Source organism: Plutella xylostella, chromosome Z (genome assembly GCF_932276165.1).
Source record: "Plutella xylostella chromosome Z, ilPluXylo3.1, whole genome shotgun sequence".
Taxonomy (NCBI): Eukaryota; Metazoa; Arthropoda; class Insecta; order Lepidoptera; family Plutellidae; genus Plutella; species Plutella xylostella.
The window spans coordinates 4,614,134-4,627,140 of record NC_064012.1 but is presented as its reverse complement, the minus strand read 5'-3'; the positions used below and the strand labels follow the sequence as shown (position 1 = coordinate 4,627,140).

At 38.5% G+C, this 13,007-nt stretch overlaps 1 protein-coding gene across 1 annotated transcript in view; it reads left to right on the top strand.

Annotated features, from left to right (window-relative positions):
- The window catches only part of LOC105385329 (alpha-tubulin N-acetyltransferase 1), a 47,225-nt gene that overhangs the window by 1,033 nt on the left and 33,185 nt on the right, over positions 1–13,007 (top strand). Inside the window, exons 2-3 of the mRNA XM_038122278.2 lie at positions 614–766; positions 7,603–7,774. Of these exons, the coding sequence (XP_037978206.2) occupies positions 614–766; positions 7,603–7,774 (325 nt within the window). The remainder of the gene's footprint in view (positions 1–613; positions 767–7,602; positions 7,775–13,007) is intronic.

Here is a 13,007-nt window from a genome sequence, read left to right as displayed (position 1 = left end):
GTAGGGTTTGCGAGTACATATTAAAAAATATGTATATATTCCATATAATAATTGCCTAAATTGCCTATAATATTAGCCTTGAACCTTTTTATTTGGTATGCGTAAAGGTTTCAACTTGAGTTACATGCTTAAATGCTGCATGAAGCTCATAACCATGATCGGATTTTTAGTTTATTGAGTACTATATACAATATAATTTGTTTTTAGGTGATACATTAAACTGGAGACTGTAAAAAGGCAAATTATAATCTTGCCAATATCCATTAAACATAAATCACTTTTAGTGATAAGACTTTAGTACCAACAAGTTCTGTAATTATGTTCTGTTGTTGGCTGGTGGTGGCTTTTCAACTTCTCCACTATAGGAGCCACTTTCATACTTCCCCTTATATATTCATTTCATATTCTATCACAACATCACTGGCCTTATGATGCTTTTTTATATTTTCTCTTCTATCTTGATTGGCATCTTGTGATCACATGTGATTAAAGAATATCTATCTATTAGATCTAAAATATTAGTAATATTGTAAAAAGTAGAATACCAGCTCTGAATTCACTCTGAATGACTAATAAGAATGTGAGTTAAAATATAATGCTATTCCTTTTGCAGAATAATGCAAGAGGGCCTGGTAAAGTGGATCGACACACTCGGTGAAATGTCATCTATTGCTCAGGGCCTCAACAAAACAATCACGTCAGCCGACAAACTTCAAATGTCTCCAACGCACACACTGTACCTGCTCAAAGATGCAAATGATGACGAGTAAGTTATGACTTCTTATATATTTTTATACAAATATTATAGTTTGTGGAGTAATCTCACAAATGGCCAGGATGCAGGAGCCAACAGGATGTTGTTAGCAACAATTACTGTTGTGCCAAAGGTTCCGCATTCATTCTCAGACAAGGGTAGATATTTGTTTTAGGATAGACATTTGTTAAGGCCTTGTATGTGCCTGAATTTTATAGCAAGGAACAACCCTGTGAAGAGTTTTTTTAGGTACTCAAAGAAACAACATAACAATCATTCCTTTATTGAACAATATACTGTAAAATATCCTTGTATATTGTATATTTGTTCGGCAATGTATAGGTATTCTGGCAGCTCAAAGCAATCATACCGAATTTCCCCAGAGTAGAGATTGGCTTGATTAAAACCATTTCTAAATAACCAATACTTGATTCAATTCTACCTCATTTTTTCTATTTGTCCAAAATTCAACAGTAAACACACTAAGCAATTTAGTCACTAGTAACACTGTAACAAAAACTACTGCAGTAGTTGCTGTAGTGATTAAAATACCTATTACAAAATTAAAGATTATTAAAATACTATGTGTCTACAAAAAATATGTATTGTATTACATCAGAAAGGAATTGAATTCATATGCAAATATACATTTTCAGTATAAATAGACACAAAAGCTTGTGTGAATTTGCTAAAACCTTTATTCAAGTGACTATTGGCTAATTTCAACAAAAAAAACATTAGTCCATAGACTTGCGCCTATTGATTTGGCTACTGTTGTCTATTTCGAGTTCAAAGCCTGTAATGTCTCTCTAGAAAGTAGGTCAGACTTGATTAACTGAATTCGCTGTTTTTTTCGCTAGGCCTAGTTAATGATATAGGTAGAAAATGTGGAACAAGCTATCTGGAGAAATCTTCAAAATAGCTTAAAACTATCTAAGTCAGTGGGACACTTTTTGTGACGCGTAAATAAAATACACTTAGCTGTATAACAAGTAACGCTATAGATTCAAGTATGGGCGCTTAAAAATTACTTTTTGATGATCTCTCAATTTCGTAGATATTTACCAATAGGTTTTGACTCTTAGAAATGGAAATCTGGGTGTATTTTAAATGTGGGGTCCCATTGTTGTACACGTAATTGTAGCTGCTTTTAGCTGTAATTTGCCGCAAAGCCTTCGTGGTTAGTTTCCGAGACAGTTTCTTTGGCTTTGTTCCAAACTAGTTACGTATTCAATCAATCCTCTATTTATTCCTAATGTGTAGCCTCTACCTGGTCTGTAACCATCAATATTAATTAACGAATAGGAGTAGGCTTTCAGTAGGTATAGTATGTATTTGAAAACTGCCTAGTAAAAGTTACCTTTAACAGTATTGAAGCTGTATTTGGGTTCGGTTAACTTTCTACATTGCAGCACTCTTCGACTGACGCATGTTAATTCTATAGGTACATTCGTTTATACATAATGAAGTATATAGTATATGTTTAATATGTATATAATGTATATGCTGCACTCGTAAGCTATGGCACCCCTGAAGTGCAGAGGGTCCCCACCAACACCCACCACCTCCTCGTATCTTCGGCTGAAGTTTTGGCCGCGTTCCAGCTATACTTATCCAGCTGCTCAGATAAAATTTTCAACGCCCGCTCTTTTATTATAATATTTTATCCATCTAGTGAGTATTTACGTTCTTGGATGCACCAGACTGCAACGTTGCTCTCCTATGGTTCCCCGGTAGTACAGAGGGCCTCCGCAAGAGTGCGCTACGCCATGCCGCGTCGTTCTCAGCAGAGACTGCAGAACTGCAGTGGAAGGGTGCAAATGCACGGTGCACAGCTTAACAGACTAGCTACGTGATTTAAACTCAAGGCGGTAGATGGCGTTGCAGGGTAGTTAAGGTTATGTTTAAGGATTTTCTGATCTTTCTAGCCATTTGATTACTGTAGTACAAATAATAAAATTGTATCTATCGATGTCTATCAGTTACTTTCGCATTATGATTTTGACATTTTATAAGCCAAAATCGTAGGTAAGACGATACCGTCATCAATGTCGAGTCTGACAAAAGATGTCTTGGCATCGCAAAATAAAGAAGAATAGACACTACATTGGTTTAGAGTTGGAGGCGTTACTGTTGATGACTCATGTTTTAGTATTGCACGGTGCACCTTATGCATAAACTACACCTACTTATTAAATTTCTTATGATTTTATGTGTTAACTATGTTTTGATATATGACGGCCGAATGGCGTAGTGGTTGACGGCCGAATGGCGTAGTGGTTAGTGACCCTGACTACTGAGCCGATGGTCCCGGGTTCGATTCCCGGCTGGGGCAGATATTTGTTTAAACACAGATATTTGTTCTCGGGTCTTGGATGTGCCCGTAAAATGGCAATAGGCCCGCCCCCTATTGGGACTAACATACACTCTGGCGAAAAGTGGGTGCAGCAATGCACCTCTGCCTACCCCGAAAGGGAGTACATTAGTACAAGGCGTGAGTGCGGGTTTTTTTAAACTATGATTTCCTGTTTGAATTCCGGAATGCAAGTTAAAATAACCTACCAAGAGTCCATATTATATTAATTTACCAAAATTCAACCAAGCCCTAATTTTTTTCAGTAGATCTCAAATTACAGAACCGGATAATGGCGTTGCCAAGATTGTACGCGAAAGAGTTTTTGACCACGAAGTACATTGCGTAGGTCTGACTAACCAGCGGTAATAATAATATAAAAGCCATTTAATGTGGTGGAAAACCACACGCAAACTGAAGGAGCAGCAACAGTAAGCACGCGATTTTCTCTGTTCTAGAAACTACTATGAAATTACGTCGTGAGCCGTAGGAAAGTGAATAATACAACAATACTTAGTAGAATTTCATTCTTATTTTTGATGCATGTATTTAGGGTACATTAACATCTAAAAGTATGGCCTTAAAGTAAAAAATCATGATTTATGAAACAACAGACTTAGGCCCTGTTCCACAATGTCTGGTTAGTGGCTACTTGTCAGATAAAACACATGCTGTCACCCTCTGTTATTATTTATTTGACAGTGACAGCATGTATTTTATCTGACAAGTAGCCACTAACCAGACATTGTGGAACAGGGCCTTAGTATATAGTACTTATATACTAACCCCCTTATTCATAGAAAAGTTGCAATACGTTTTAACTAATAAACTGTTTTGTCCCTCTCCGACAAAGAACAATTTCTTCTTTGACAGAGAGGGACAAAACAGTTTATTAGTTAAAACGTATTGTAACTTTTCTATGAATAAGGGGGTAAGTTTATGGCAAATTAAACTTTTGATTAACCCATATATCTTTATTGCTACGATTCTCTAGTAAGGCGGCTTGTTTTAATACCCAGATTACTACCGAAATTAAAAGCCCATACTAATATGTTTATATCTATTATTAACCCACGGAGTTCTTAGTGTGTGTGTGCGTTGAACCACTCCCTCCCCCTAATTTAGGGTTGGCCCCTAAAAGGGTCGAACTCACCCCTTCAACCTTTGAGTCTATACGCCAGACAGGATTATAGGTAAGTCTATGATTGTCTGCCCCCCTGTCTGCACATCTGTTTATTGTGATAGACTACTTATGTATTTAGGGACGATTTCCTTTGTCAGACAAATAGTCTATCTAAGTTTATTAAGAATAAATAGCATTAACTATGAATGTAATAAAAATATAGCTATGAAAAGTAGATTCAGTAAACTATGAGGTAAGCTCAAATCAAGAATCATGAATTAATGGTACCTGGTGATGTGATGATAAAACATACACGTTCTATAATAGGACAAAGCCATCAATAAAAATATACGTCACTTTTTTCACCACGATAGTAAACAAAGTTTGATGTAGGAAAGTAATTTCCGGCATACCTTGGGTGGGTATTACAAACATACACAATTACTCATATTCAAATGACCAGTGAGATCGTGACTACGTAGTACTTTTCTGGGAGCATATCCCCTTTGCCTTTTGCATAAGTAAGAGTAAAATAAAATAAATAATAATAAATTTAATAGGGCAAAGGGAAAATAGTTCCCACCTTATTATGAACTCTAAAGAGAGTAGTACCTTGAGTAACGGACGAAAACCAATGTTAACAAATGTATTGCCATGCCTTATTAAGACTTAAATTATATTAAAATGAAAATATTCAAAATCCACCCTAATTCAACGACAACGTCATCGACATAACACTGCATTGATTGTTTTGAAAACACGTGTAAGTGTCGCCCTTGCCCTTGGCCCCTTCCGTATTCTTCCCCAAAATGAACTTGAACTTCACGAGCCCCACATAGGCCTTGGAAATGAGGGTACCCACTGAACAGGCGATTTTCTCGTCACTGGGGTAGTGGGTAAGTTTTTTCTCAAGATCATTCATATTTTATATTTAAAAAATAGATTAGTTGGGCCATACAATAGATGTACTTAAGTGCATTTCGGCTCTGCTTAATAATAATTATTTATATTTGTATTAATATGAATATGGGTGATGAGTGATAAGTGATTGATAATTCAAATATTTTTACTGTACTATTTTCCAGATTTGAATTATTTTCTATTTAAATAACTTCCTTTGTTCTCAAACCTACTTATAAATGCTCAATCTCTGCAATCTTTTTTCAAAATTACTTATATCTTATGAAGTATGAATAAGATAATAAATTTAATAATACCTACCATCTAATAATTTGTTATATTTTAATTTCAAAATTTCCTTTGTTCTCGCACGATGTTAACGCATTCGAATAATTCTACTAAAGTGGTAGAGTTTGAGGATTCAGCATGAGTTTTAAGTTATAATGCAATTTTTACGAGTAACTAACTATGCAGCAGAAACTGCAAAACTTGTCACGAAATCGCATTTGAAGACGCCCATGACCTTGTTGTTTTTACATTTTGATTAATTCTTATTAATTATTATTATTTCTGACCTTACTATGCTAATTTTAATGCCCATTCCATTACCAATGTTCTTAGTAGTTCTTACCACCTGAGCATCAAAAACATGCATCTCAAACTTTCCCAAAATATACAAAAACCTACCGACGCCACGCATGCACTTGGTAGAAAACATCTCGCTCAACGCAGACATCCCTCATCCCGGGCAATCGATCAGTTCGGGAGGCTGCACCACGCATGCTTGCATTATCGACGCTGCACCCGGGCGGGGGTGAGGCGCGGCGCGGCGGGGGGCGGGGGTGACCTCTGTAGCGGACAGCAGTGGGCGGGGGGTGGCGCGGGGGGCGGCCCGGGCGCCTGCAGCTGCAGGGGTGCGTTCTGGAAACTTACCCGGGGTCTCATGGAAAATTTGCATACCATATTATCACGCTCATAATTGTGGTTCCTGATGGCACGCAAGCGGGCCATCCTTCTTTCACTGTGTCTGTATACTCACATGACAATCATAGCGAGAGCAATCGAGAGCATCAATACGCCGCCGTCACGCCACGGCTCATGGCAATGTGCATAAGTGATTTTCCAAAACCAGCCCAGCCATACTAAACATAGATCTTCCATCAATTAAAAAGGTTGAAGTCTTTTTGGGTAATTTTCTGAAATACTGTTAAACTATCACATCGACTACTTTCTTTTTGCCTTTTAAAAATACCAAACAATCCTGTTTCTTTTCATACATGCAGCACCTGTGCGTAAACGTTTAAACTACTAAAATACGTTAAAACTTTAAGGAAACACGGTTTTAATAGTTCCAAGCACGTTTAAGGAGTGCAATATGAGTCGTAAATCATCATTTAAAAGACCCCGTCACGCTTCGTGACGCCGTTAAACCAAAATTACCTAAAAGTAAACTATATGGTCATTTAAATCTACTTATTTGCCGAAAGTAATGTGACTAACAGTAACTCTTATTTTTATGGGGGTAGCACTAATTTCGACATCCGAATTGAATCTGATCATATACCTACTTTCTAATATCATATACTAATTATATGAAGAGGAAATATGTGTAATATAACATCTGTGTAAGTAAATATGTTTGTAAGGAATGAACTCTATAACTAATGAAACGATGAACTAGGTAGGTTAAGGTACTTGCATAATGTAATTAATACACTATCATGACTACTATATCGTTACCATTTAACGTGATAACAAGTCGTGTAACAAAATGTTTGTTCGCAGCTCCTAAGGGAGCCAAAGTACCTCCCGAATTTCTCCTTAGGGTCAAGGTCAGGGGTCTAATGTAATAAGCAGCGGTGTTTTTCCAGTGACCTTGTTCCGGATTCGGAATATTGTCAGTTTCCGGGACGACCTCTTTTTTAACCCTGTATTTTAAGAAATTATTACTTGAACATAACCGTTTACTATTGTTTATTAGGCTACGCTAACATTTACGTAACTGAAAAAAAAACTTTTACGCATAGTTTTGTAAACGAATTAAATAAAATGATTAGTACCTATTAATAATATCTGTCTGGAGTTACAGTTAAAATTACCGAACGGCCCCTAGGTTGCCTAGGCAACACCTAGATTTTCTGCGCAGATTTAATTCCTCGCTTCCCCCTCGCCTAGGGTGCAGACAGGAGCCGGGCTGGCAATCGATTCAGGGCACAGTCTTCGCCTAGACCTAGCGGGAAACACACGTTCCCTTTCACCTCTCTGAAACGCCATTTATATATGGTTGGCAAAGGTTTTCACTTTTGTTAACCATATATAAATGGTGGCTAGCTTTTTCGCGCACCCGGCACCGCCCAGATGATTTGCTCAAAAAACTAGGTGTGTATTTCTCGAAAATGTCCGCCATTGCTAACGATTCTTTTGTTCGGGTGGAGTGGGCGTGAAATTAATCTATACTTTTGTTTGTTACAGCGGGGCCGGGTCGGTGATCGGCATGTTGAAAGTGGGTCACAAGAAGCTGTTCCTGTACGACCGGAGCGCGCACGTGCTGGAGACCGAGCCTCTGTGCGTGCTCGACTTCTTCGTGCTGGGGCAGCGGCAGCGCCACGGCCACGGCAAGCGCCTCTTCGACCACATGTTGCAAGTAAGTCCCTCTATCACACCCCCCACTATCCGTCCGCTCCTGCGCCTCTCACGATCCCCCGTTTTCTTCCACTTTTCTTAGCCACGCCCACCTGTTGATTCCCTACTCGTCCTATGCACTTTCTTTGTTCCCCCGCTTAGTCATTTTCAGAGACAATAGTATGTAGTGGAGCCGCATGAATACCGTCAGCTGAGCTCGGCGTCGTCAATACTGTTGTTTTCTACGTGATGTAAATTTCCAGAAGTCTGCAGTTGCTGTTATTGATTTTTTGCTGTTGCGCCACAACATGGCGCCGCCAGTCAAGATGGCGGATCGAAGGTAAGTCTAGAATAAGCGTAGGTGGTTACACATGCGCAGAATGCGCGAATACTCATATATTATTGAACGCGAATAAATATACACAAATGCAAAATGACGCGAACAAATATATTTTTATATTATCTAATCCTTATGTAGGTAAGGTACAACTCACCTACTTGACAGACGCGTTATTGTTTTTTACAGCAGCTCGCGTTAAAAAAAAGTTTACTGCACATGCGTAGTAGGTACATGCCCATTAAATTGTATGTGCAGTAAGAGAAGAAATTATTGATTGAATTCATGGTCGTCCCAATTTGATATATGTATGTCCAAACTTTTTATTTATTATAATATGTTCACAACCAACGGACCAAAACTTCTATCTAGATGTTATTGATTTTGAAAGTTATTATAAGGACAGAAATAGATTCATCCTACACACATGCGCAATACCGTTGTAACATGCGCAGTTAGGACTTAAGATATTTTCTATCCGAACTCACAAAATGGCGTCGTGTTTTAAAATGGCGGCACTGTCTGCCGTTCGAACTGCGCATGTGTGACCTGCCGTTCGAACAGCGCATGCGTGACATGCGCAGTTCAAACTTAAGATACTTTCTTTGCCAACTGAAAAAATGGCGTCGTTTTAAATGGTGGCAGACACAGACGCGCATGCGTGACATGCGCAATTCGAACTTAAAATATTTTATATGAATGTCAACTGACAGATAATAAGGAGCTACGAACAAATCAACATGCACGTTTAAGTTCATTCATACCAAAGTAAAAATAAGTTAAGAATAGTTAGGTACTCATCTCAATGGAGTTGTATGAAATACATTGACTAGTGTTGAGTCTCGATTATTTAATCAAAACTCATAGGACAAAATTTGGCATTGACTTTATTGGCAATATTTTATTTAACACTCTCAATATTCAAGATTCTGAAACTGAATGATAGGATAAAGAATAGTAGGTATTATAAGAGAGCGAGTTGGAGTAAAAGAAGACGTAGTGACCAAAATTGAAAAGGGAATGTTGAGATGGTTTGGTCACATTGAAAGGATGGATGAAAGAAGACTGACGAAATAAATTTATTGTGCAGAGATGAATGGTTGTGTCGGTAGAGGACGTCCTAGGCGAAAGTATGTCGACCAGATAGGCGACATAGTCAAGAAGAGCCAAATTAGGAGTTTCCGAAACCGACGTGCGTGTATGAAGAGACTAATGAATGTGGAGGAAGCGAAAGAAGTATGTCAGGATCGTGGCACGTGGAGATCCATAGTCTCTGCCTACCCCTCTGGGAGACAGGCGTGAGTATATGTATGTGATGTATGTGTAATATTCAAGATCTCGACGGTGCACTTTCGTTTTCTGATGCGCATGCAACAGCACCAACGGCCATCTTAAAAACTTTTTTTATGAGTAAAATCAATATTGAAGGTCAATAATGCGCGCGCATGCTTTGACGTGCCACGCAACAGCGGACATTTTGATATAAGGCGCCATTTTGTATCAGTGAAATCAATATATTGAAGGTCACTGCGCGCGCATAATTTTAGCGCAATCCAACAGCGCATTCAACAGCGGCCATCTTATTATGAGACACCATTTTGTATCAGTAAAATCAATATTGACGGTCAATAATGCGCGCGCATGTTTCGACGTGCAATGCAACAGCGGGAATCTTGATATAGGACGCCATTTTGTATCAGTAAAATCAATATTGAAAGTCAATGCGCGCGCATATTTTGATGCGTACGCAACAGCGGCCATCTTAAGACTCTCTTTTTTATCAGTAAAATCAATATTAAAGGTCACTGCGCGCGCATGTTTCGACGTGCCACGTAACAGCGGCCATCTTGACATAGGACGCCATTTTGTATCAGTAAGATCAATATTAAGGTCACTGCGCGCGCATGTTTTGATGCGTACGCAACAGCGGCCATCTTAAGACTCTCTTTTTTATCAGTAAAATCAATATAGAAAGTCAATGCGCGCGCATACTTTGACGTGCCACGCAACAGCGGCCATCTTGACATAGGACGCCATTTTGTATCAGTAAAATCAATATTAAAGGTCTCTGCGCGGGCATGTTTTGATGCGTACGCAACAGCGGCCGTCTTAAGTACTTTATTTTTTTATCAGAAAAATTAATATTAGGTAAAGGTCACTGCGCGCGCATGTTTTAATACGCACGTCACATCGGCCATCTTGATATAAGACGCCATTTTGTATAAATAAAATCAATATTAAAGGTCTCTGCGCGCGCATGTTTCGACGTGCAACGCAACAGCGGCCATCTTGATATAGGACGCCATTTTGTATCAGTAAAATCAATATTGAAGGTCAATAATGCGCGCGCATGCTTTGACGTGCTACGCAACAGCGGGCATCTTGATATAAGGCGCCGTTTTGTCTTAGTGAAATCAATATTGGTGATGGTCACTGCGCGCGCATAATTTTAGCGCAATCCAATAGCGCATTCAACAGCGGCCATCTTAATATGAGACACCATTTTGTATCAGTAAAATCAATATTGAAGGTTAATAATGCGCGCGCATGTTTCGACGTGCAACGCAACGGCCATCTTGATATAGGACACCATTTTGTATCAGTAAAATCAATATTGAAGGTCAATGCGCGCGCATTTGTTGACGTGCCACGTAACAGCGGCCATCTTGACATAGGAAGCCATTTTGTATCAGAAACATCAATATTAAAGGTCTCTGCGCGCGCATGTTTTGATGCGTACGCAACAGCGGCCATCTTAAGAACTTTTTTTATCAGTGAAATCAATATTGAAGGTCAATGCGCGCGCATAATTTGACATGCCACGCAACAGCGGCCATCTTGACATAGGACGCCATTTTGTATCAGTAAAATCAATGTTGTACCACACAGCGCGCGCATGTTTTGATGCGTACGCAACAGCCGCCATATTTATATAAGATGCCATTTTGAAATTGTGATAACAGTGACTTATAATATTGATTTTACTGATACAAAATGGCGTATATTTTTATGCGCACGTAACATCGGCAATCTTAAATAATAAAAAAGGCGCCATTATGTGTCAGTACAAAAAATAGTGAACCAATATACCAATTTCAAATACTTAATATAAATTCAATGTTCACAATATTTTAGTCAAATGATACCTATCTTTACTTTTTTATGCCAGGCGTTATAGAGGAAAAAAAACCACACATAAAATTTTACAGTACTCCTTTCTGATGCGTTCTATACAGTCTCAGTACTCACTCAGTACATACATGATTTCACCAGTCTTTGTTGTATTTCCAAATTTATTAAAAAATATAACATAATCCACTATATTTTGCTAGTACCCTGCGTTGCCTAGTTCCTGGGGGGTCAGTACTTAAATCGAAAAACGAACGAACGAGAATCGATACGATTAACGCTACGGGATAGAGTCGAAGTTAGCGCAGCTGTTTCGTTTTTCCTTAGCTTCGGAGCGCTGTGCTATCCACGACTCTATTTCGTTGTAATAAGCGTACCGATTGCATTTCTTGGTTCGTTCGATTTCAGTAGGGGCAGTAGGGGACCCCTTCACATGCGCAGTACGCGCTGAGTCATCTTGGAAAAAGGGCGATATTTAGAGAATCCCGGTGCATTTTCAGTTAAGACGCCCTCTTTACTAGTTCACAACATGATGTGCCTACCGTAGTCGCCGTTTTAAGGGGATCCACAGTTTAAGTGAGCACACCTCGACGTAACCAGTGTCAGTGTATTTTTTAATTTGATTTTGCTATTTTATGTTTTAACTTCTTGTGCTGACTTCTTGAAACATGTTTCATTTGCTTGCGTGAAATTAATTTAGTTTGCTGTTTTGCGATTTAAAAAAAAAGGTGTGATGTCTTAGTTTTTTTATGCAGTTAAATGCATTATGCATGTTTTCATTCGTTTTAATCTTTTTCGTAATTATACGTTCATGATTGCTTTTGACTTTTTATTGTAATATTACTGTTGTAATATCCAAATTGCTCTTGCTGTTTGCTCAAAATTAATACACAATATTATCGATTTCACCAAACCAACCACAGGTCGTCTACGCCCAAGAAATATCGATTGTTGCACATCTAGCGCATGTGCAGTAGATATCTGTCACTTCGGGATTCAGGACCGACGCTCTGCCGCTTGGGGTAGCCATTTTCTAGTGACTTGCGCAATAAAGTCGCTCTCTGGCGTCCAGTTTAGTGCGTCGTTTGTTCAGTTGGGTGCGGGCCGCGGACTTTGCCGCACGTATCTCATGACTTCTAACCTTAATTTGTGTGTGAATCAAGTGTAGTGTAAAAAATTGATATTCTATAGGTACGTAAATTAATTTTAAATGTAAATCTACAAGGGTTTATTATTTGGTTATTTTTAAATTATGTACAGGTTTTTTTTATTGTACAGTCAACTCCATTTGTATCTAATATTTAGTATTCGTTAGTTCCTTAAATATTATTTTCAGTAATAGCAGGCCTGTGTCACTCCGCGCATGGGCGGCGCAGGCGCCAGCCTGGCGCCTGCCGCCTCGAGGGGGCGAATCTAGTCGGCTGCCGCAAGCGGAAGACGATACACGCGCGCGCTATTTGTTCTTATTTCGTACTAGTTTATAAATGTCGTATTTAGGTATTTATGAATAGAAAAATGGACATAAAAAGAAAAAAACCAGCAAAAAAATACTGTGCCGTATTTAATTGCTTAAATACGGATCGTGATCCAAATTTAAAATTTATTTAGATTACCAAAAGATGCTGACAGGTAAAACTAATCGAAGAATTTTATTGATTTCTTCTACGTTCCTTATTTGAAATGAAATTAATCCGAACTACAAACCCTTTTTTTCTCCATGTTGAACAAACTCTATTCCAATTTTTTTTTCGTTAAATTATTAAATTTACAGACACAACTACCTTCAAAA